The sequence below is a fragment of the Patagioenas fasciata genome, chromosome 14 (assembly GCF_037038585.1).
Source record: "Patagioenas fasciata isolate bPatFas1 chromosome 14, bPatFas1.hap1, whole genome shotgun sequence".
NCBI lineage: Eukaryota > Metazoa > Chordata > Aves > Columbiformes > Columbidae > Patagioenas > Patagioenas fasciata.
Genome location: NC_092533.1, coordinates 18627075 through 18650960, shown reverse-complemented (window position 1 = coordinate 18650960; position 23886 = coordinate 18627075). Strand labels below are relative to the sequence as shown.

Sequence of the window (23886 nt, the reverse complement as noted above, 5' to 3'; positions counted from 1 at the left end):
CTGTCTTGGATCCAGGGAGCATCCTAGAGAACCCGTGTTATGGTCGGGCATAGCCATGAAGTGCCATCTCCCACGCTGCTTGGATTTGAGAGGAAAAACCAACCAACCAACCAACCCTTTTGTCCAGCATTTCAGAGCGAACACCAGTGGCGATGCTGGTGTGGCTCTCTGCCCATGCGGTAGCGCTGGACATGACAAAAGAGGCTGCCTTGTGGTGAAAAACAGTCTTAACCATGAGCCCAGACCTTCCCAAAAAAGCAATGGAGCGCAGACACCGGAGCTGCCGGGCTCCTTCCTCCTCTCCAAACACAAACAGAGCCGTGGACTTGCATCCTGCGAGGGGGAGGAAGGAAGCGCCGCTTGTGCCGAGGAGCATCACAACAGCTGGCTGGGTCTTTGAGCTATTCGCAGCGGGGGAGACGGCGCGATTGATGCATCCCAGGCAGCTCTCGGGCTGTTTGCGTTGAGCGTCGAGCCGCAGGCCGAACTCCCAGCGCTCAGCACTGTCCATTAACACCTGTACCCCACCAGCGACACGCAGCAGCAGTGGAGAGATATAACTTTATTCATTATAAAAACAAAAAAGGCCCCAAACGCCATTGAAGTAAGGCAGTAAAGAGTTATTGGTCAAATTAAACATAGCTAATTACAAGGTTTGATGGTCACAGGACCAGCAGCCTACAGTCTCGGCACAGACTGCTGTGCGCTGCTCCAGAGCTGCAGCATCAGATACTCAGGGAAGGCAGCGGGGCAGCAGCTTCTTGCAGACTGAGGAAGAGAGAACTGTGGATGTTTTAGGGCACAAATGTGGGATTTCAGCAGGCTTGGTAGACCTCTTAAGAACAGTCACTGTGACTGAAAGAAAATACTGAGATCGCAGAAAGAAATTCTGAAAGTCAAGCAACACAAACGACTTTGTGTCTTCAGCCAAAACGAAATCAAACTGCTCGATCTGCCTTTCTCTCCTGACCAGGTTTTGAATCCCAGCCCTCACCCTCACCCTACCCACCTCGAGACAGGATTGGTTTTCAGAGAAAAAGGACTAAACTCTTAGTTGGCTGAGGAAGGAGACCTGTCTTGGTGATTGACCAGGCACTGACCGAGGACCCCGTGTCCCAGGCTGTGGCAGGGCACTGGTTATCCCATCCCTGGAGGGGTTTAAAAGGCATTTAGATGAGGTCCTTAGGGACATGGGTTAGTGCTAGAGTTAGGTTATGTTTGGACTCGATGAGCTTAAGGGTCTTTTCCAACCAAAAGGATTCTATGATTACCCTCTGGATGCAGCACAAGTGTGGGGACCATCCTTTCGGAGGTCACTTTATAAGTCAGAGCCACATAATTATTAAAACGACCCCAGCTCTTGCTGTCTGCTTGGGACTGCTGCGATATTTGGCATTTCATGTCCAGACACCAGTTATTTGTTTGTTGCTCTCCGGCTCAAGGTGTTTCCCAAAGCTGGCGGTGGCCTCCAGCCTCCCTGCGGGTCTTGGCTCCGCTGTGACAATGACACAGCAGCGCCCGTGCGACACATCACGGAGGCTTGTTTACCAACGGCAAAGCTCTACCTTAAAAACAAGCACCCCCATTTCCTTCCCTGCCGCTATTCCAGGCTCACCCTGCTATGGGGTCCTTCCTTTCATTTCCAGCGTGTTTATTCACAGTTTTAATCACTTCTTCTTTTGCCAGCACTATTTTAAGCATGAATATTTCCTTTGTCGGTGCTTATCTCATCAAAATAATGACAGGTTGCAGTCAGATCCCCAGTTAGGACTGGTTTCCTTAGGCTAAGCAAGCCTTGCCTCTTGGGGTCTCCAGCACATAAGCCTGGACTCACCCGTTTTCATCTCAACATGTTTCTCTGCAATTCTGTCATTACAGATCCTCTTTCCTAGGGGTGGATAATCAGATTTGGATGTAACACTCCTAATCAGGTCTCGCCCGACCTAGTAACAACACCATGGATATGTCTTCACGCCACCAGGGAATACCTTGACCAACACATTGCGTGATTTCATTTGCTCATTTTGGGGCAGAATCACATTATTGGTACATTAACGAGCCAGCAGCCAACACCCACACCAGGCTCCTGCTGCTCCTCAGCTGCTCCCAATTGACGAACAACTACTTTATAGCTCAATTTTTCGTTACTAGACTTCAACCACCCAGCTGTGCATTTTATAATGCAGAATTTCATTCTACTGCTGTTATTATTGTTTTCACAATAACCCATTATTTTTTGGTCTCAATATTCCTGCTTAGCAGCAAATTCCCACCCCAGAGTGGCCCTGAAGGGAAGTCCACTAATGACCTTTTTTCCCTCTGATACTTCCCCCCCGAACGCTTTCCATTGTCCTCCCCCCTTTGGCCAGTCCCAAACCCTCACTTTCTCTGGCTTTGCTAACACTTTAGTGAAGTGCCACTTGACGCTGCGAGAAATGAAACAGCAAAGTGATCCTAATGGTTATTATATTAAAAAAACCAAACCAAAAGAAAGCAACAAAGAAACTCCAAAAGAAAACAAAAAACACAGGGGTTTTGAACCAGTTCTACTTTGGTTTTTAAGCTGCTGGTGGCTTATCCCTAGACCTGCTAACAATTAGCCCTCTCACAGCTGATTTCAGGAAGTCTCCTCGTGTTTTTTCCCCTTTAACATTTGTTTTTCTCTTCTTCCCCGTGCTCTCCTCTGCTCCGTGTCTCACCAGCTGTTGTTTCTCTCCTCCAGAGCTGGCCCTCAAGAGGCTGACGGCCGCAGACCCGGCCTGGGTGGCTCGGCTCTCCCTGCCGCTCGCCGGCAGCTACAAGGACAACGTCTTCTGCCCCGACTCGCCGTGCTCGCCACAGGACGAGGACGTCGCGAGGCAGGAGAAACCGCGCACCTTCGAGACCTTCGGCAAAGGCGCCGGGGCTGACTCGAACGCCGCCGGGACGAGGCTGGCCAGCACCTTCCTTTCAGAAATGAGTACCCTCTTTGAAATGATTCTGTCCCAGAAGGTCCAAGTCCACAACGAAACAAGCTCGGGGCTTCTGCGGCAGCTGTCGGCACATGGGAAGAGCCTCAGGCTGGACGACAGTGCTCCTGTTCTGTAGGCAGCTTGGTGGCTGTGAGAAGGAGAGAAGAGTCAGAGCGTTTTCCAGCGTTCGGGGTGCACACGTGCGCTTTAGCGGGGTCACTGTATCACCCACATCTCAACTGATCGCGACAGGTGTATTTCCTCCTTTGCCTCACCCCATCAAATTTCTCCACAACTGATTTCACCTTGTTTAGCTCTCTTCTCCCTGCCTGGTCCTGCCATCCCAGCTTTCCTCCTCTTTCACCCTCACCTTTCACTTCACCATCATGTCACATAACAGCAGGAGGGTCCTTTCCACCCAGGGCAGGACGACTTAGGGGGGTTGTTAGATTAACCACAACACAGCTACAGCCATGTGATTGTAGACTGTGCAACACGAACGATAAAATACTGCAGTCATGGACTTTGCAAGATGCTGCAGAGTTTGGCTCCAGGATCTCAGTTCTTATTTAAATAAAATTGTTTTTTTTCTAACACTACCATCTCTGGAACAAGGTGCACTGTAGGTGAACTGCAGAAAGCCTAAAACGGCAGCTCAGAAAGGGAGATCTGTTGTCTCCCTCTGATCCTTTCAGCTGTTGCGGTTCTACCGCTGTGAACTTAGCGTTTTGTAAAACGCCCTAAAATCAGCACTTCTGCTCCGGCATCTCTGCTCCGGCTGCATGAGGTGCCCACGGTTCCCTCTCCAGGCGCTCCGTGGAGGCCGTTGGATTCCGGAGCCCAGTCCTTGCCCAGACGCAGGCAGCAGATGGCTGGAGTCTGCCAAAGGTAACCTGGGAAAAGGGAAGCGTGAAAACGCTGTTTTGAAATATTCACTCACAAGCTTCGACCATATTGTGGGTTTTCACATTGAGCTGTATGTACGTGAGCTATAAGACAATTTTAGGATAATAGTACGTGTAGGAAGACGAAGACACAGATATTAGCGAGAGGCAGAAGCACAGGGTGCTGTAAACCGCGGGGATTTGCGCTCACAGAGAACAGAAGGAACCAGCTGCACAAGCACCCGGGGTGCATTTGGAGGCTCACAGAGCGGTGCAGGGGCGCAGGTAAGTGCTCCTGGATTGCACACACACAGGGTCCCTTCTGTACCTTAGTTTGTGCCTCCTCACTGCGACACAAACAGCAGAACAAATGTGGGGCATGCTGGCAAAGCGGCTGTGCAGATGAGAGCAGTACTTTTGCCTTTCATCTTTACTACTAGGTTGAAAAAAAACGCGCAGTAGGACCCAGCAGCTGTGATCCTGGAGCATCTCAAGGGTATTTGACCTGCATTCCTTTTCCATGCACCCAGAGGTGACGTTGCCCTGCTTTCAGTGTACACACATGAGCCATAGTGCCAGATAATCACACAGATAATTTAACACAGAGTAAATTGAGAAAGTTATTCCTTCGTGCTGCTTTTGGTATCAAACAGCAAAAGCAAGAGTAAGATTTCCCCAGGTAGACTCTTTAATATCAGAAATATCCACTGTTGTATTTGGAGTCTTCAAAATGCTTTACAGGTGACCCCATGACTGGTAATAAGTGACATGGATGGGTTTGCCCCAGCCTGCTCACACTGCTGCGCTGCTAATAGAAATGTCTGGCTGTTTTGCTTCACAAACAAAACGGGCTCTTGCACCAAAACAACGTCCATGAGCAAAATTCTCACTGTGATGCAGCTGTGCAAACCATGAGGGAGGAGATGCAGCCCTATGGAATTCCTCTGCGTCTTGGGAACGCACACAGAGGGCAAACACACGGCACAACCTCACACCTTCCTCTGGAAACCTGCTTTGATGCGTCTGTCGAAGGACAACCTCTACACAAAAACACATTATAATAAGATGAAAAAGGAGACAAATTCCTCTCTTAGTTCAGCTTCCTGATTCTGTAAACTGCTTTCAACCCCCTCAGCCCTTTCCCCCGTCCTGTTCTGACCAATGTGTAAGCGTGCTGTGGACTATCACAGCGTAGGAAATCCACCCGAGGAATTTCCTGCTAATTGTATCCTGCTTGATAAAGGAAATGGTCTAAGAAAGTCTGGTCTGAGCAGAAAGAGGGACCAGACTAGAAGAACAATATCAGATGTGCTGAGCTCTGGCTGTGCCCCTCCCTTGCTGAATGGAGACCACGGCGCATTCAGGATGGGGCCCTTGCCTTTGTTTTTCAGAGCCCAATCTACACAAAGCACCGCAGCTACAGGAAGCTCGACAGTTTGTACAGATGCCCTTGAACCAGTTTAAACTGGTGTGGACAAATGTCTTTTTCCGGCTTCAGCTGCCCCAGTGGAAGAAATTATCATCCCAGCTGCTTGCTGCTGCCTGCCCGCTGGGAGCATCCCTTATCCACTTGAGTGAAAATGAGCTGGCGTGCTCAGCAAACACGCACAACATACATTTTGAAGCAAACCTTGCTGATCGTGACTCAAAGGGGTGCTCCCATGGGAGAAGCTCACTGTCAGAGCTGGAGGAATAATAACAGGGGACTGCAGGACACTGACAACTGAGGACAGACCTTACTCTCAACAGATGCAGGTGGATCCATAAGCCATATCCCACAAAAACCTGGGCCCTAAGAATCAGAATTCACTCTCTCGCTTGCACAGGTTTGGAAGCAGGTTAAAGTGCCACCATGGCAATGTAGAGACGAGCACAGATGGCACCAGTTGCAGTGCCATGGCGAGAACAGCTAGCCTTGAAGCGAGGTCAAACGGCCTCACAGGGTGCAGACCAGGCCCATCACTATTAGCTGCCATCATCACCATAGGGTTTGTGGCTTGTAAACCTCGCTGGGGAACCACCTGCAAAATGTGCAGGGCTACCGGAATTACAGCCCCAAATCACATCACCATGGCATGGTGGAGTCTATATGTAGCTTTATATAGAAATGCAGTGGCATGGCCTGTAGCAGGGCACCCACAGGGTGTGATCAGGACGTGGGTGCAGTCAAGGCTGCCCAGGTCCTCTTTGCTCCAACCCCTGAGACAGTGGAGCCCTCAGGACAGACATGGACCTGCTGGAGAGGGGCCAGACGAGCCACAGGAATGATCCGAGGCTGGAACAGCTCTGCTGGGAGGACAGGCTGAGAGAGCTGGGGTGTTCAGCTGGAGAAGAGAAGGCTCCAGGGAGACCTTAGTGCAGCCTTTCTGGACCTACAAGGGGCTGATAAGAAAGATGGGGACGGACTTTTGAGCAGGATCTGTTGCGACAGGACAAGGGGTGATGGTTTTAAACTAAAGGAGGGAGATTCAGGCTGGACATGAGGAAGAAATTGTTGGCCCTGAGGGTGGTGAGAGCCTGGCCCAGGTTGTCCAGAGAGGTGGTGGATGAACCATCCCTGGAGACATCCCAGGCCAGGCTGGACGGGGCTCTGAGCAACCTGAGCTGGTGAAGATGTCCCTGCTCATGGCAGGGGTGGCACTGGGGGAGCTGGAAAGGGCCCTTCAACCCAAACTATTCTGTGATTCTATGATAAGAAACATCCTTGTATCAGAAAGTCGAGGGCCAGACAACACGTTGGCATAGGAGATATTACAAAGTTTATTCTCAAAACCCTGGTATTTAAAATCGGCTCCTGTTCTATTAACAGAAAGCTTTCTCTTTCCCCTCACTGCCAGTCTCTCTCCAGCCCCACACAGAAGAGCTGCCTTCCCCTCTGCTTGCCCTTTCACTCACCCACTGCTCTAAGAGCAGCAGAGGTGCAGCTCCGAGTGCTGCAGCTCCAGCGTCACTGCCCTGTGTCCCAGGCCACCGCTCCATCCCGCGCCGCTGAGCCGCAGCATGTGCAGCCCGTCTGCGCTCCACGAGTGCGGCAGGGTGAGGGCAGGCTGCCCAGGCTGCCTGCCAGTGAGGTCTGCAGGCTCAACACCCCAGAAACAGGGGCTGGAGGAAGATGCTCTTATTCCAGGAGGGAATCGATGTTTTGTTTGTGCATCTGAAAGTACATTAAAACAAGGTATTAATGACACATCATACTATGGGGACGGCTTCTCTGCTTCAGCTTGACTGGAAATAGTCGGTAAAAAGTGCTAAGCACTGAAAAGTGTTCCTTTCTGTTCAGTAAAGATGACTCCTTTTTGCCACAGCCCTCCTTTTATGGGGTCAAAACATGATGCAATCCCACGAACCCTCAACCCCGCTGCCTGCAGTACCTTCCACCTCCTCTTCCAACACCCGCAGCCTCTCCCGGGCGTCCCTGTTCCCCGCAGCAGCTGACTGCCGGTAGTGTTTCATCGCTTCTGCCAGGTTCTGCTGCACTCCGAGGCCCTTTTCATAGCAAACGCCCACGTGGTACCTGCTTTGGGCATCCTAGCCAGGAGAAAGCACGGCAATCAGCCTCGCGCGATGGAGAAGTGACAACAGCACAGGAAAGGAGAACACAGAGTCTCTAACACCTTCTTTATACAGTTTACTGCTCTATCTTTGGTCACTTTCTTCAAAGTTTACTCCTCTATCTTTAGTCCCCCAGGCCATATCTTCAGTAACTTAGTCCTTGCTCTGAGCACATAGTGAAGCAGAATTTCTCACTGGCTGTCTCTGACTCTGCTCCTCCCTACCCCTTTCCAATTCACTGATTTCCCGTCTGCGTCACGGGAACAAAGGAACTGCAGATTGTCTCAGGGGTCAGAGCAAAGAGGAGCTTGGCAGCCCTGACTGCACCCACATCCTGATCACACCCTCTGGGTGCCCTATCACACAGAAATCTTGTCCAAACAGCAAATGCCAGAGGTACTTGCTGCCAAGGGCTGGAGGATTCCCCTTGGCAGCATCAGGCTGCCAAAACAACAAAAACAACAGCGCAGCACTGTCTCACTCAGCCCCACCTGATTATATTCCAGAAGAAATTTCAAGCAGCGGAAATGAAGTCAACAAGCAAATAGGTGCGTCAGAAAAAGCACCTGAACTCCTCAGACGTAACTCAAGTGCTGAGAATGAACTAGAGAGTTGAGGATGTCACTGCACATGGGTCAGTGAATCATAGAATCACTGTGGTTGGAAGAGACCCTTAAGATCATTGAGTCAAACTATAACCTAAATCTAGCACTAAACCACGTCCCTAAGGGCCACAGTGAAGCCAAATCCGGACCTGTGATATGTTTACCTGTTACCTTTGACACGCAATGGGAGGCAAGGGGGGTCACAGACAGCAGGAACCAAGGTGATGGTCCAGAAGGCATTGGAAAGATGGCAGGGGTTAGGGGTCACATAGACCTTCTCCAACCAAAAAGCCAGCAATATAACTTGAGGAGTATGACTGCCAGAAACATGATCTACACAAGGCTTTGCAAAATAAATAAAAAAGAGAAAAAATAAGAGGAAAAAAAGGAAGTAAGTTTTAATAAAGCCATGAGAAAAGAACATATTGCAAGCATTGCTGTCTGGGATGTAGCTGGTAGAGCGAGGAACTCAATGAGTGGGTGCTTTGTAAAATGTTGCAAGTCTCAGTTTATGACAGCGATAAACTTCTTCAGAGACAAGATAAACACGTTGAAGGATTGGCACTTCAGATGTGACAAGAGACAGGGTTAAGCAAGTATGAAGTATTCCACCAGCCGTCCCTTACACGATGAACACCTCAGAGACAAGACCACAAGGAGCAGAGAGCCCCAAATTAGCACGGCATAAGTGACTGCAACAGGCTTTGACATCTGAAGGTCAGACCCAGTTTTCCAACAACACTCTCTAATATGGTTTTTATATTCCACCGTTGCACACAGAAAATAAGGGAGGATAAGAAGTAGCAACCAAAGTAAAACGCAGTTCTCTCGAGCGTGGTATTTGGAAGAACACTCGTCAGAGCTCCCTCCTTGGCACAAGCACAGCGCGATGCCCTGGAACACTGAACCCGTGACTTTTTGTGCCTGCTTCCTTTTTGTTGGAGTTGTAGCTAAATGGTGCCGTCCTTGCTTCACCCACATCCAGTATTCTTTTAACCGACTAAGCATAAACTTTACTCCAAGGCAATGGGGAAAGAACAGGCCCATGGACCCTTCTCCCAGCTGCATTCCTGGGGTGACATCCCAGGAAGGTGACACACAAGCCTGACACCGAGGCAGCAGAGATGGGGCAAGACAACTGGGTTCTGAGAACTGTCCTGGCTGTGACCAAAACATGCCAAACACTGATCTACTGTGCGGTACCCCTGGGAACTGCAGTTACCTGCAGGGTTTTCGGTTGTTAAGCACTTACTAGGCATTCAGCAAATGACAATCATGTATTTAATGAGATAATTCTTTGTTCTATTGTGTAGCATACGCATCTGACATCAGGCTGGAAGAAAGGAGTCGATGATGCAGCTGTGAGGGATCTTCAGCAGATTTCGAATGAAATACTGTATCCCGATGTCTGAGCTGCTGTGGCTCCTCAGGTCTAGTCCCACCAGTGATCTGACAGTGGCTGCATTCGTAGAAGTGGGTGAAAACTGGAGAGGCAAAGTCTGCAAGTGACGTAATGTCATTTGGAGTGATCAAACTTACTGTAAAGAATTCATTAGAGAAGATCTCACAAGACTAAGAGTGGGCAACACAGTAACAGAGGAAACTTAGTGTTGACAACTGCAAAGTAGTGCTTGTAGAAAGAAATCCGTGAGTCACTGGGACAGTTTCCTGAAACCATCAAGTCACTGCTCGGTGGCAGGCAAAAGGGCAAGCAATATTAGGAATTATTAGAAGGGAATACAGAACAAAGCAGAGGATCTCCTTGTGTCACATGCCTGGCTTGCCTCTATCCTTAGTCCAGTTTTAGCGTAAGCATCTTAAAATAGGCAAAGGAGAATCAGAAAAATAGAGAGCACTGACAAGCAAAATGGAGCAGCTTAACTACAGGGAGAGACAAACTAAACCAGTGTTCTGCAGGCTGCAAAAGAAATGACTCAGAGAACATACTAAAGGGTGACAGGATACGAAGTATGAGCCAGAAGAAAAGGGAATAGCTATTCATTATTTTCCATTATACAAAAGCTGTAGGAACTGAAGTTAAAATGAACACATTTTTCATAAAAAAACCCATAGCTATTACAATGCAGAACAAGCTGAAAACGACAGAACAATGTAACAGTGCTGGAGAAAAAGAGAACGGTGGGATGCAGAAACCTGGCTGCAAGACATGGGATGTCACACCGCTACTCGTCTGAGCGCTGGGAAGGGCTCAGGGGCAGGACTGCCCCGACTGCGGCACTGCCCTTCTAAAAGAATAAGTCTGGGTCACTTGGGGAGAGTTGAACAGCAGGCCAGAAAATCGCTGGGGACGTGGACAATATGATGTGTGAGGATAAACTCAAAAAATGGGGGAAGGCTGAGTGGAGATTCAAGTATTTAAGTACGTTAAAGGTCCCTGAAAAGAAACAGAAATGGACTTTTCATCCTCTCTACAGAAAGCAAGAAATGGTGAAGAACAGATTCGAGATAGACACAGCAGTGAAGGAGTTTGACTGAAGAGGGTGTAGATGCTCCATAACGCAAGCCTGTAAAATTACACTGGATAAATACAAGTGCTCTGAGAACTACTCCAGCCCAACAGGGCTGTTTCTGCATCCCTGTTTCACGGAGTCTGTGCCCCAGGGCCTGTTTCCTCTCCAAAACACACCAAGGCTCCACAAACAGCGCGGCCAAGTCCCGACACTCACTTCCATTTCCAAGAAGCCCCAAAATCTGCCACTGGTAACCCGCACTGATCCTAAACTGAGCACAGCCATAGTTTGCACAGGGATTGCTTACGCCATTCTTCGCTGCCAGCAGCAGGTACTTCAGACCTTTCTTTTCCTTAGGTTGCAGTCCCCTCATGTAGAACACTCCGAGATAAGCCTGTGCCTGCAACAAAAGCACAGGGTACAAATCAGCCAGGATTCTCCCCATTAATTACTCTGATTTTTTACTGATTTTACAAGTTGCTCAAATGCTGGGCTCGCTGTGGCAAGATGGGTGTGCAAAGTACCCTGGTTGCTGCAGAGCCTGTTGAGAGAAGCGGGGCCGTCTTAGGAAAAATCAGTCTGATGTGGTAAACACAAAAATCACATTTGATCTCTAGAAGTCCACTATATGTGCAGTAACATCACCATACTAATATCACAAGACCCAGAATATTGTTTCCAACGATGCAGTGGAACTCAGAGCCAGAGAACGGCTCCTGTTCATGTTCCAGATGCACCGCCTGGAACAGCGTGCTATGTGAGGAGCAGTCGCTGCCACAACGACTGGTGCTCACAGCAAGATGGCAAATGCCTAAATGCATCTCCTGACGAGTGGGAAAGGAGAGCAGGGCATGCAGATCTATGCGGATGAATCATCTCGGAAAATCACAGATACAAAATGAGGCTCTGTTCTTACTTCAAGCGCCTCATGGCAGTTCCTCCACCACAGCGACCTGTGCTCTCAGAATGGAGATGAATCACAGAATGACGTTTCCAACTGTAGGTCAGTTTTCCTAAGCCAAAGGTCTAATCTCGGTGTCTAATCTAAGACACGTGGGTACCAAGTTGCCTCCTGTATGCAGGCAGGACTGTCTCCCACACGCTGCCAGGAGTACAAATGTACTGGAAGAACTCTGCTTTCAGTCCCACAGATGCTGCTTTCTAGGATGTCTTGTGGCTCAAATCCTTTAGACAGGGCTCTCTGCTGGCCCCCTCCTATGAACCGCCACGCTGCAGGGACTAACCTCTGTAACCCCGGCCATTGCTGCTCGCTCCAGAAAAGTCACTGCCTTCTCATGCCTGTCCCATTCATTTTCAGGTCTGTGGCACAAGAGGCACCTGGCGTAGCGGTACTGCGCCATGGGGTGACAGCTGCTGGCCGCACACAAGTAGTAAAAAGCTGCCTGGAAAAAGAGAAAGACGCTTGTGTGATTCATGTAAATACACGCCCTCAAATGTGACATGACTCCCCTCTGGCCAGGACAAGCTTAACCTCTCTGTCTGGATCTATCATCAGCTGCACGCGCTTCCCCCGGCAGCTCTCCCGCTGAAGAACACGGGATTGTTTAAGTGAGACAGTGACCACGACCGTGCGAGAGCCCTGCAACCACGCTGCCTCCTCGAGTCAAAACTCCTCGTGTTGAAGGGGGTGGCACTGGGCCAACGATACCACAGCTTCCTCCGTGCCAACGGGGATCCACACAATTCCTCGAAGCGAGCCGCCTTTGCAGATCTCCCCGGCTGCAGAAGGCGCTGGTCATGGCCAGCACGCACTAGGTGGCAGGCTGTGGCTGCAAACCCAAACTGGACGGCTCGAGATGTGCGGAAGCCCTAGGATGTGCAGCGTGTTCAAAATACGGTAACATGACAGGTTTCTCCTCGGTACGCTCCTGAGCGCTCGTGGCACAGCTGTGGACCTACAAGACGGCCTCAGAAGCTACGAGCGAGGGGATTGCAGGAGCACAGCTCTGAGGGGATCTCTGACACCGCAAACCCGCAGTTTATATTGTTTCCAGCATTTTCTGATGAGACGTCAGAGACCGTTACACCCACACAAAAGGAGAAAAGCGCCTGTCAACCCAAAAAAGGCGCTTCTCCCGGTTCGTACCACTCATACACAAGCCTACAAGCTGTGGATACCTTCTCCAGGTCTTTTTCTGTGCCTCTGCCATGCTCGTAACACAGGCCCACGTTGAACTGGGCTTTGCTGTAGCCTCGATCTGCCGCCAGTTTGAAGCAGGTATAGCCTATCCTGTAATGGCCTGCTCTCATGCTTTCAATCCCTGAGGAGAACACAATGTAAAAACAGGGGAAAAGAAAACAGACAGAATGTAACCTCAAATCCAGCAACCTCCCCAGAGCTATCAGCCCTTCCTTGGCCCACGCCGAGGGCTCCACTCTCACCAATCCTCACTCCACAGCACCAAAATTGCCACAGGAAAAATGGCAACACTGCCTTTTAGGAATTTTTCTAGTCTCATCGCAAAGGCGGCTCACGGGCTAACACAACGTTTGGTTTGCGCCAAAGCAGCTTGCTTTTAGTGCTGCAACTAGCGGTATATATTGGGCAGGGACTTTTCTTAGATTGTTGCATCTTTCTTCAGCTCTTCTCAGAGCTGCAATTCTGCAATTCCTCTTTCATCTTGCCAAGAAGGCTGAGATCTCAGACAATGAAAAAGGATGCTGACACGCCAGAAGGCTGTGCTGCCATCCAACGGGACCTGGACAGGCTGGAGAGTTGGGCGGGGGATAACCTGATGGAATTTAACAAGGGAAAGTGTAAAGTCCTGCATCTGGGCAGGAACAATCCCAAGTTCCAGTATAGGTTGGGGAATGACCTATTAAGAGAGCAGCGTAGGGGAAAGGGACCTGGGGTTCCTGGTGGACAACAGGATGACCATGAGCCAGCACTGTGCCCTTGTGGCCAGGAAGGCCAATGGCATCCTTGGGTGTATTACAAGGGGGGTGGTCAGTAGATCAAGAGAGGTCCTCCTTCCCCTCTACTCCGCCCTGGTGAGACCCCATCTGGAATATTGTGTCCAGTTCTGGGCCCCTCAGTTCAAGAAGGACAGGGAACTGCTGGAGAGGGTCCAGCGTAGGGCAACAAAGATGATTAAGGGAGTGGAAGTGGAGCATCTCCCTTATGAAGAAAGGCTGAGGGAGCTGGGGCTCTTTAGTTTGGAGAAGAGGAGACTGAGGGGTGACCTTATTAATGTTTATAAATATATAAAGGGTGAGTGCCACGAGGATGGAGTCAGGCTCTTCTCAGTGGCAAACAATGATAGGACAAGGGGCAATGGGATCAAGCTGGAACACAAGAGGTTCCACTTAAATTTGAGAAAGAACTTCTTCTCAGTGAGGGTAACAGAGCACTGGAACAGGCTACCCAGGGAGGTTGTGGAGTCTCCTTCCCTGGAGACATTCAAAGCCCGCCTGGACACCTTCCTGTGCGACCTCACCTAGGCGTTCCTGCTCCAGCAGGGGGATTGGACTAGATGATCTTTTGAGGTCCCTTCCAATCCCAAACATACTGTGATACTGTGATACTGTGATACTGTGATATATGACAGCCCGTGTTGCAAAAAAGACAGAGATGGCTTAATTTCCAAGTACAGATGTCAGGACAACAGTGTGAGCTTCAACCAAGCCTAGATTTAAATATGCTGATATAAATCAGGTGGCAGGATGGGACAAAGGGCAATATATCTCTCAAAGCACAGTTGAAATCGCTGAAAGAAGGCTTCAGTTTGGGCACACGCCATCTCTGCCTTCACACAAGACCTGCAACAATTTGGAGGTCCTCCAAAAAGAGAAATGTGTGGTTTAAGGACGAAACAAATCCAAGTCCACATTACCGAGGATATTCAATGCAATGGAAATGTCGATCCGGAAAATCTGCTGCAACTGGAAAGCAGCTTCCTCTAAATGCCCTCGCTGAGCTGGGTCACCCTGCAGAGTTAAAGAAGAAAACTATTAACACAGCAAAACCACACAAACCCTATAAGAGATTCTTGCTTGGAAACTGAGCAGTGAGACACACTCGTGCTGTACTATAGTTATCAGGAGCATGATGTAATCCACAAAAAAATCTGTGTGTCCCACACAGGCATCTAGTTTGAGAAGCTGTACGGACACTGCTCGCCTCCCCTCTGGCCAGGGACCTTGGTGTAGCCTCTCGGACATCATCGGATCTTTCAGAATTTAGCAAATCCCTGATAAATCCCCTCTTCAAAAGTAACGTTAGCCCTTGTTCACCCTTGTGTATCATGTCAACAGTGCAAACAGCCTCTGCCAAACGTGCACTGACATATTTGTATACGCTGTACACAACTCAAGCTGAGCCCACACCATCAGCTTACTGAACACTGCGCCCTCCTCATCAAATCCTGCACAGCAGAGAAAATGTCTTTTTCTCAGTAATGAGCAGTATTTTTCACTTTACCGCGGCTCTGGGAGGCGGGAGGAGGATTAGCCTGACGTGCAGCTTTAGCTTCCCAGATTGCGCACAAACGCAGTGCCATCGAGCGGCAGCAGCGCACACTGCACGGGGAACGCATGCCGGAAAAGCGTCCCTTGTCACCCAACAGCTTTGCTGTTCGGCCAGCACCCAGAGCTGCCCACGACGGGCAAGAAACGGACTGATCCTCTGCCGAGAGCCTCCTGAGACCTGCCCAAAACCTACAAACAAGCCACAGACTCTTCCTATGGGCCCTGCAGAAAGTGGGGGAGGTCATGGCCACGTCAAAGAGAGGACCCCACTCTCTTAGTGAATTTATCTCCACTCTGGTCACAGTGTCCTTGAAGAATTGCTCAGCTGATTGATTTTTCAAATAGGGAACTCTCTGCAACTAAGACTATGAATTGCAAAGAATTAGCAGGTTTAACCACAATAACAACAGTATAATTTATGGCCTTGTGGCTCCCAAGCTGACAAACTCTCTTCAAGCCCAAAGTGTCTTCCTCCCTATAACGGACAAGAGTCAGTCCTGATTTGCAGCTTTAGGAGCAGCAATACCACCTTCTACAGTCATGGGTTGTCTGGTAAAACCAAAATACCAACAGCACATAATCACCTAGTGAAAGATCGCATCAAAATGCAAATACATAAGAACAGGCCAGAGCTACTGGATAGATCCTTTTCCCTTTCCTTTCCTTTGTTTTTTTCTTTCCTCTTATCCTTTCTCTCCTTTCTTCTTTCCCCTTTCCTTTCTTCTTTCCCCTTTCCTTTCTTCTTTCTCCTTTCCTTTCCTTTCCTTTCCTTTCCTTTCCTTTCCTTTCCTTTCCTTTCCTTTCCTTTCCTTTCCTTTCCTTTCCTTTCCTTTCCTTTCCTTTCCTTTCCTTTCCTTTCCTTTCCTTTCCTTTCCTTTCCTTTCCTTCCCTTCCCTTCCCTTCCCTTCCCTTCCCTTCCCTTCCCTTCCCTTCCCTTCCTTTTTCCTTTTCCCCTTTCCTTTCCCTTTCAGTTTTCCTTTCCCTCCTTTCTCTTTCCCTTTCAGTTTTCCTTTCCCTCCTTTCCCTTTCCCTTTCTCTCCACCAGCACCCCCGTTCCACAGACACCTTATAGGACAGGGATGCCAGTCTGTAGCTCCTGGAACTCTCCTCTGGCTAAAGCCAAGAGCAGCACATCACATCTCTCCTTCTCCTGGCCTCCAGCTGCGCGGGGCAGACAAGAGCCTCGCACACGAGGGGATCGCTGGGGCCACGCTCGGGGTCTTACCGAGATGTTCTGCTGCAGGGAAGAGGCCTCAGGTGCAGCGGGAGGGTGTGAATAACGAAAACGTACCTTTGCGCTGCGGAGAACCGGCCCCAGGCTGGAGCTCTCAGGGATTTGGAACTCCCCTACATCAAAAGAAAAGAAGACAAAAAGCAGGGTTAAGCAATGCTGGATCTTCATCTCTTCCTCCTCTACCCATCTTCTCCACTCCGCAGCTCTTTCCCAGAGGACTGATCACTCATTAAGAACACAAGGAACACCGACCAATCTGACCTTGGTGTCAAAAGCAACCAAGTGCCCCAAGAACAGCCTGGAACCTGCACCTGGCTGACACGCCCACTCCAGAAAGGGCTCCAAGTCTCCATCTGAAGGCACCAAAAGGAAAGAGAATCTCCCAATTCTTCTGAAAGTTTGTTCCAGCAACTTGTCACTGCTGCTTTAAACCTCTGAGCTGCATTTCAAATTAAAATACAGCTGGTTTCTCTCCCAGGCTTTTTTTTTTTCCTCCTTGCTAAAAAGCCCATTCTCCTTTTCAAAGTCCCGATATGACTAATCAACCCCTCTTGATTCCTCTCTGTGGTTCTAAACAGACTGCGCTGTTCACGTCTTTCAGTTGAAGTACTTTTCTGCCCAAGCTGATAAATTTTACGACTTTTTTGCCACCATTCCTGAGTTTTCAACATCGTGGACCCTCTTACCAGTGTCACAGGATAGGTAAAATTGTCTCCTTATTCAAATTCGCAACTGCCTCGTTTGCCTGTACCAGAACTGTGCTCCCATTCCCACTGCCCAGGGCATCACACCGAGATGTACTTGTGTCCCTAACTCCCTTTCCACACAATTTCTTCCCAGATCACAGTTCTGTTGCTGCAAAGGGATGATCAGATGTGTTACTCTGCCTGCATTGCCTGCAGGCTCCGGTTATCAACTCAGAGCACCCACTTGCTCATCGCTGCCCTCTTAGATACGGCGGCACCGCCACGTGCTCGCCCACTATCTGACTGGTTCCAATCAGAATTATCCACCTAAAACATCTCCAGCAGAAGCTAAGCCACCTTGCTCTTAACAGAATTGGGCTGGAAGCGATTACGCGGCATTTACGCCCACGGCTCTAAGAGGACGGTGACCTCCAGCAAAGGGACAGACAGGCGAGGGCTGACTGAGGCCAATAATTAATATTTCAGCCCAAATCCCATGAGCAGCCAGATTCCACCGGATACCTGAAGCCTGAGTGATTTCAAACCAGTGCTGCCAACACAAGAGGTAGCTGTGCCATCCCCTGCCCCCTCACAAGCTTGTGACTAGAGCAGGGAGCTAATACAAGTGAAAAGAGTCCTTTTGGGGGCCAAATTCCTCGATTCCTGGCATGATGTTGCTACACAAGCACTTGTGGCAGCACCGTGGCAGAAACGAGTGTGCAACAGGCAGGATTCTTCTTGCAGTGCACATGAAACCTCTGTTCCAACTGCAGCATCATGATTCCCACACAAACGATTCCCCTCCGGCTGTATTAAAATGTCTTTTATCTGAACAAGCCCCACTCACCCAACGAGCAAGATTTCTATTCATCATTCCATCAAAAGTAATATAATCTGTGAATTTATTAGTTGTGCTTTACATTTGTTTTCAGATGGGGCATAAAATTATCTGATTTTTCTCACCATAAGACTCTCTTATTCTGGTATCTCCTTGATGATGTAATTTGTTTTTTTTTTTTTGCCATGCATAAAGCAGCGAATCTCACGAAGAAAAATCATCTGTATTAAAAATTCCCCCAACTATTTGTTTAAACAACATTAGCACACTCATGCTTTCAAGAAACTTTACATTTGGCATAGACAACTACTCCTCAATCAGAGATTCATCGTTTATTGAGAAAACACGCTGTGATTTGGCCAAATCGTTACCCCAAGAAACAGAAACTCATTCTGAATTTTAGCAGCTTGCAGAACAGCCTCATGCCCTTCTCCCACTGGAAATCAGGTTATTTGGAAGAAAACACAGGGACTGATTGATCCCGACACCCAGCGCTGCCTCCCGAGGACCAGATTAATGAATTCTCTTGGATGGCACCTTTGAGGCTGGGCAGAGCTCAAGTCAAACCCTTCATGGATATCATGATCTTTAAGAGTCGTCTGTTTCCGAGCAGCTCCCACAATACCAGGCACACAAGCTAAACCCAACGCTTACGCTCCTTCAGCAACAAAGAGAAATAAAAGCATCCCTGGCAGCAAAGAATCCCATCCCACTTCAGCAGAATGAGACCGGCTTAGATTAACCTTCAACTTGACATTAATTAATACAAGTTCACCCGGACTGTTTTATTATTTCCCAAAGAATGGTCCAGCTTTGACAGAACTTCATAGAAGCCAGGCTTTGAATGAATTCATTGCTATATTGCACACGTAGAAACACACTAAATTATTCTTAAGGTTGTATGTTCAAAGGACACGAAAGCTGGGAACACCGCAGCTGGAATTTTCTGTGCAACTTCATTTCTACTTCTTTGAACACGTGCTGTGATGCACTATGACTGCGCAGCATTTTCTCCGGGCAGTCTTGCAGCTTTCAGGGTACGGGATGCCCAACGCTCACATATTCAGTGGCTAATAAACAATTAATATTTCCCCTGGTCTAATCAAATGTTGCTGAAAGCCAGCTCCAAATGGGGAATTACTAATCTTCTCATGGACAGTCTGGATTGCTCATCCCAAAACATCCAAACGCTTCACAAGAATGAATTCACAACACGAGCTGGACAAACTCCAGGATTTCTGCCTCATGGAAAATTTTAGTCTTTCCAATTGGTTTCATTGTGCTTTGAAATGTCTGTAATCTCAGAATTGAAATAACGAATTTTACAGTTCTGCCAGGGGTAAAATACAACTCCCCAGGGCAGCATTCGGCTGCTATAACACTGAGACTGGCTGTAATCACCTCCTCCTTCACTATGTGCCTTTAACTTTCAGCAAAAAAGCTTTGACTGAGGCACGAATTGCATGAAAAAAACAATAGGATGCAATCGTGCAGCTGAAGACTTGCTGATAGTACTATCCAGAACGCTATTTATAGTAAGTTTTAGATGAATTTCCTCAAGTTTTCTTTTTAAACACACTACAAGTAATAGATTCTCTCATATTGTGCTACGTTCAAGCTGGAACGGCTCATCTGCAAAGCGGGGATGTTTGGATCCATCGCAAAGCTCTTCGCCACTTGGGGTAACGAAGCAGCTGACAGAAACAGCAGATTGTCGCCGCACATATCCAACGGCACAACCCGGCCTGGAAATTAACTGAAACCCCGAAGGTACGGGCGAGGACGTGGAATTCACTCCAGAAGGTCCTTTGCCAACAGCAAACTGGAGAAGCGAAGGTACATTCTGCTCCGCTTTGAGTTCTGGAGGTCTGTTCTCTAATGGCAAGACTTTGCTACCAGATTCCGCTGCATCATCTGCCAGGCGTCTGGCCTTCCCTTCCTTCTGCTCTCACCCCACTCCGATTTAGCCAGCTTCCTTCTCTTTCCATAGCTAAACACCAGAAAATTAAAACATCCCAAACCCCAGGCAGCTTTTTCTGTAGAAAGCAAAACACACTCTGAGAGAAAGGTATCGCCAGCTTCACTTTATAACTTCCCATGGAAAGATACGCAGGACTTCTCACATTACAAAACTACACGTTTTTTCCGACTCTTCAGTGAAAAATCACCAAATCTCTTCACCCTGACTTTTCTCAATAAATTCCCGCAAAACAGATGCACTGCATAATGTGAGAATGTAACCTGAGGACTTCTGCATTGAGCAAAATCAAATTATTTCTGACATAGATTATCTCTGACAACTGCCAGTCGTAGATGTTTGGGCAGAAAGTGTAAGGAATAGGGATTATAAAGTCACGCTCTCCCTGGCAGAACTTTCCAGCAATCAGCTGTCCTGTGATCTTCTGAGCAGGAGGCTTCGGCTGGACCAATTAAGTTTAATTTGAATGGGTAATTTTACCTAATCACTTCTTGGAACCCGTTTATCCTTCTGGCCTGTAGCAACCAATTCCACAATTTACCTATGCCCTGGCCAAATATGCACTGGCTTTTGCCATTTTTCAAACTCACTCCCAGAGCATCTCTGTGCCGTCTATTAATATGTGCATTATGAAAAATATCGTCCCTATTCACCTTCCCTCAACACTTCTCATTTCACAGAGCGCTAACACGCTCTCTGCCACTTCTTCGGTGTCTATTTGTATGTAATTGTCTCCTTGTCATCTTTTCCTACGCCATTTTTATTACTGTTTTTAAGGCAGAGTATCTTTTCCTTCAGTGTTCAAGATGTGGCTGCATCACAGAACTGCACAAACCTACGATACTGTCTTGTCCTCAGTTCCTTCCTTTACATTAATTAACATTTAATTGGTGTCACTGCTGCTGAGCACTGACTTAACCTTATCAAAAACATATCCACTGTGACTTTAACTGTTCCCTCTGCAATATACTGATTAATTTGACAGTCCTCATTCTGTGTGTGTATTTACAGCTACATTCCCCTGTGTATACTAATTTAACCTACCTTGGGATTACCCTGGTTTTAGTTCCTGTGCAATCTTCTGCTGTGACTTTCACAGTTGACTGTCCTGAATAATTCTGTACTATTTCCTTCTTCTGTCACCTCACTCGTCACCTCTTTTGTCCAAATCACTGCTGACTGTGCTGAACAGAACAGGTTTCAAGAAGACTTGGGTGAATCCAGCAGTAACAACTCGCCATTGTGAAAACTATTTCTTGTCTTTTAAAGAATTACTAGCCCAAGAATAGCCCCTCCATCTTCCTAAACATCAGCTTTATTTCTCCAGATAGCTTTGTTTGAGGTCCTGGCTGAAAGATTTTCAGGGTCTAAAAGCCAGGTCATCTTGCTCCACATGCCCGCTGACTTCTCCAAAGAACCCTTAATAGATTTACAGCTCTCTTAAGTCTCTGCAATGGACCAAGCTGGTCTGAGAAATGGCTTCCTAAATCCTTCCAAGCCCTTTGATTCTTTGATATAGCACACTCATCCAGGTATTTAACATCTCTATAACACAGTTTCTGTCAACTTAGAATTACCTTTTTTGCAGTTCTGGGGCTCATACAACCCCCTTTTTTAAAAGCCAGTGTCCAATTCCCCGATGTTCATTTTTCTGGTCCTACAGCAGATTTAAGCACTGGATTACACACACCATTAGAAGCTCAGGCACTTCATAGCTTCTGAAGAACATCTGAACATGTGGCCTTAGTGACTTGTCACTGTTCAATTTCTCACTTTGCCTAAAAGCTCTTTCATACTGACTCTCAGTAGGAAGCTGTTTGTCAGACACAGACACACACACGTTCACTCCGGAAGGTTCTGCTGTGCCAAGTGAAGGCATCACTGTCTCCTCTTGTTCCCCACCACTTCTCCCAGAGGTCCATGTCCAGTGATCTGCCAGCCAGGCAGTGTATTTCAGTGCTTCTTAATATGCTCCAGGCAAAAGCAGATGGGTTAAACAGTCTAATTGGCAGTTTAGGTAAATTAACCTGGCTGTTTTCCTGGAGCTAATTAGGAGACACGGAAACAAAATGCTCCTCTTGGAAACTGATGGGAACGGCAACCTCTGGCAGGCGATGGGTTTGATAAGCAGTGATGGGCAGTAGTTTAAACCAGCACAGAGGAAAACCAAAAATTTGGAAGAAAGCAAAGAATGAGGAACACCCCTGACCTTTTCTGCAACACCTTACAGCACCTAGTCCGCATTTGTGGGACAGCTTTTTTATGAGCTTCTTTTACACCCTGATCATATGTTGTCCCACTTTTTACCTGCTCCAGCCTTCCTGCTTCTAACAATTTTCCTAAAGCCATTATTAGTGTTTGTAGATCTAGTGAGTCACCCTATTGTAGCCCTCATCTGATATTCCTTGACATGACTTTAAATTTAACATGTTAAGACACGCTTTACTGGATGAGACTTCATTTTTTTAAAGTATATCTTCCTATTTTCAGAAAACTCATTTTAATAAGAATATCTTTGATACCTCCTTCCACTGTCTTATCTACAGCTTGGAAATACATCCTCATCTCCCAGGAAGAAAAGAATTCCTTTTGTTCCACACCAGGTACACAATTCTGCCAGACCAAAGGTGCACTATTCACCCAAACCCTTCTGACTGCAAACATGTGTCCACAGTAAAAGAACAGAAACTGGATGCTGTAACCAGGTCACTAAGGCAGGTGAAGCTGACACCATCTGCACCGTTACAGTGCAGGATCCTCCCTGCCTTCAGGAGCTTTTTTCCTCCTGTCTCTGGACTGATTCACCTCTCCGAAGTTCTGTCTTTGCACTCCAACGCATCGTCTTGAGTGTCAATAAATGGCTGGACACTTCTTGGCTCACAGTTCTGCTTTGGGGAAACTCAGAGACTCAGAAGAAGCTCAGAGACTTCTGCCCCAAGTACCCTACCCCACAGCACAACACACGTACCTGGTTCTGCCCAGCGCTGGCCCTCTCCTTGCTCCGAGGATGAAATCTCTGGTACGACCTCTGCACTTCCATTCTGCAGGAAGCGGGACCCTGGTTGCGCACGGGGACAGCTGGTTGAGGCTTCAGTCCCCACTGAAATGCAGAGTGCAAAACAGTTCCTGTTAGCTGGGCAGCGTCCTTCTCTGCTCCAGCCACAAGGCAAAGCAGGAGGAAAGTTCAGAGAGCAGTGTCTAGGACACAAAACAAAGGTAAGGGCATGCGGGGTACAATGTGGGACCGCACCAAATCGTTAAGAAACAGTGAAATTCCCCTGGCAGATACCAGCCATCACTCTCTTTCCACAGAGGGCTTGAAAGCTGATTGTCAGCTTCTCACAATGGCTTAGTTAACATCCCACAAGGCAGAAACCCTCTCGGACAGCCGGGCCCTCCCACAGCCCCTCCTCACAAGGCAGAGCCGCTAACCTGGCTGCTGCGAGGGCAGCGACGAAAGCCAGAGAGACCTGTGCTCCCTCCTGGTGTCCGGCAACGATCTCAGCCACGAGACCTGTCTGACCAGCTGCAGAAGCAGCGCACCGAGTGCTCCCTGAAGATAAACAGACACGAGTCAAGCAAAACGGCTTCATTTCCATCTTTGTGTCCCGTTTCCGTTCGGCAGCCTGGCCACAGCTCTGTTTCGGGGAGCGCTCCCACCACGGGCAGTGTTCCCTGTCCCCAGCCCCTGTCACACCCCCAAGGGCTCCTGGTGACATCGCTCTGGGCTAGGGACACCCGGGCAGGGACACCCAGCAAAGGGACATCGGCAAAGGGACACCCAGTCAGGAACACCAGTCCATGGGCCCCCGGTCCTACCGCTGCTCCTCACCCAGGTGACGGCCTCCAGGACGCAGTAGCGGGGCACCAGGCCGGGCAGGGGCCGCTGCTTTTCTCCTGGCTCCCGGCCATCCCCAGGGCGCCCATCCCGGCAACCGGCCGCTCTGAAACAACCAGAAAACACCAGTCTCGTGAGGCCAGAACCGAGCCCGCGGCCCCGACCCCCGCAGCAGCCCGCGGGCAGGGGACACCCCTCTCCCGCCGCCGGTCGGGCCCCGGGCCGCACTCACCGCTCGGGGCCGGGCCCGTCGGGGCGGTCGGCGGCGCAGGCGGGCCGGGCGGGGGGCGCCCAGCAGCGGCCCAGCCCGCGGCCCAGCAGCTGCCGCCACATCCCGCCCGCGGGACCATAGAGAGGCCGC

The 23886-nt window shown here is 48.8% G+C and overlaps 2 protein-coding genes across 5 annotated transcripts in view; one reads left to right on the top strand and one right to left on the bottom strand.

The window, feature by feature from the left end:
- PCDH12 (protocadherin 12) overlaps nt 1-3550 on the top strand; it is an 11761-nt gene extending 8211 nt beyond the window's left edge. The window contains exon 4 of one of the 2 annotated variants that reach the window (XM_065849358.2): nt 2723-3550. In XM_065849358.2, coding sequence (XP_065705430.1) covers nt 2723-3087 — 365 coding nt within the window. In that variant the 3' untranslated portion in view covers nt 3088-3550. The remainder of the gene's footprint in view (nt 1-2722) is intronic. The other variant, XM_071814876.1, reaches the window with a different exon arrangement.
- DELE1 (DAP3 binding cell death enhancer 1) lies at nt 548-23886 on the bottom strand. Of its 3 annotated transcripts, none has more exons than XM_071814877.1 (12): nt 23758-23886; nt 23520-23631; nt 23120-23240; nt 22656-22787; nt 16177-16298; nt 14318-14411; nt 12603-12745; nt 11708-11866; nt 10771-10863; nt 7207-7363; nt 6731-6989; nt 548-3844 (listed from the first exon to the last, which is right to left on the bottom strand). In XM_071814877.1, exons 1-11 carry the CDS (start codon nt 23856-23858, stop codon nt 6739-6741), a joined length of 1485 nt encoding a protein of 494 aa, XP_071670978.1. In that variant the 5' UTR covers nt 23859-23886; the 3' UTR covers nt 548-3844; nt 6731-6738. The 3 variants fall into 3 exon arrangements, with proteins under 3 accessions (XP_071670978.1, XP_065705431.1, XP_065705432.1); XM_065849359.2 differs by having other exon boundaries at nt 548-3099; XM_065849360.2 differs by having other exon boundaries at nt 548-3099; nt 16243-16298.

Bases quoted from the DNA above. Each gene is read 5' to 3' on its own strand.
- DELE1 (XM_071814877.1), bottom strand. From the start codon at position 23,858: ATGTGGCGGCAGCTGCTGGGCCGCGGGCTGGGCCGCTGCTGGGCGCCC. The intron at 14,412-16,176 runs GTAAGACCCCGA...TTAACTCTGCAG, and splicing joins CCCTGCAGCAGAACATCTCG to GGTGACCCAGCTCAGCGAGG. The intron at 6,990-7,206 runs GTACTGCAGGCA...ATGTACTTTCAG, and splicing joins GTTGGAAGAGGAGGTGGAAG to ATGCACAAACAAAACATCGA.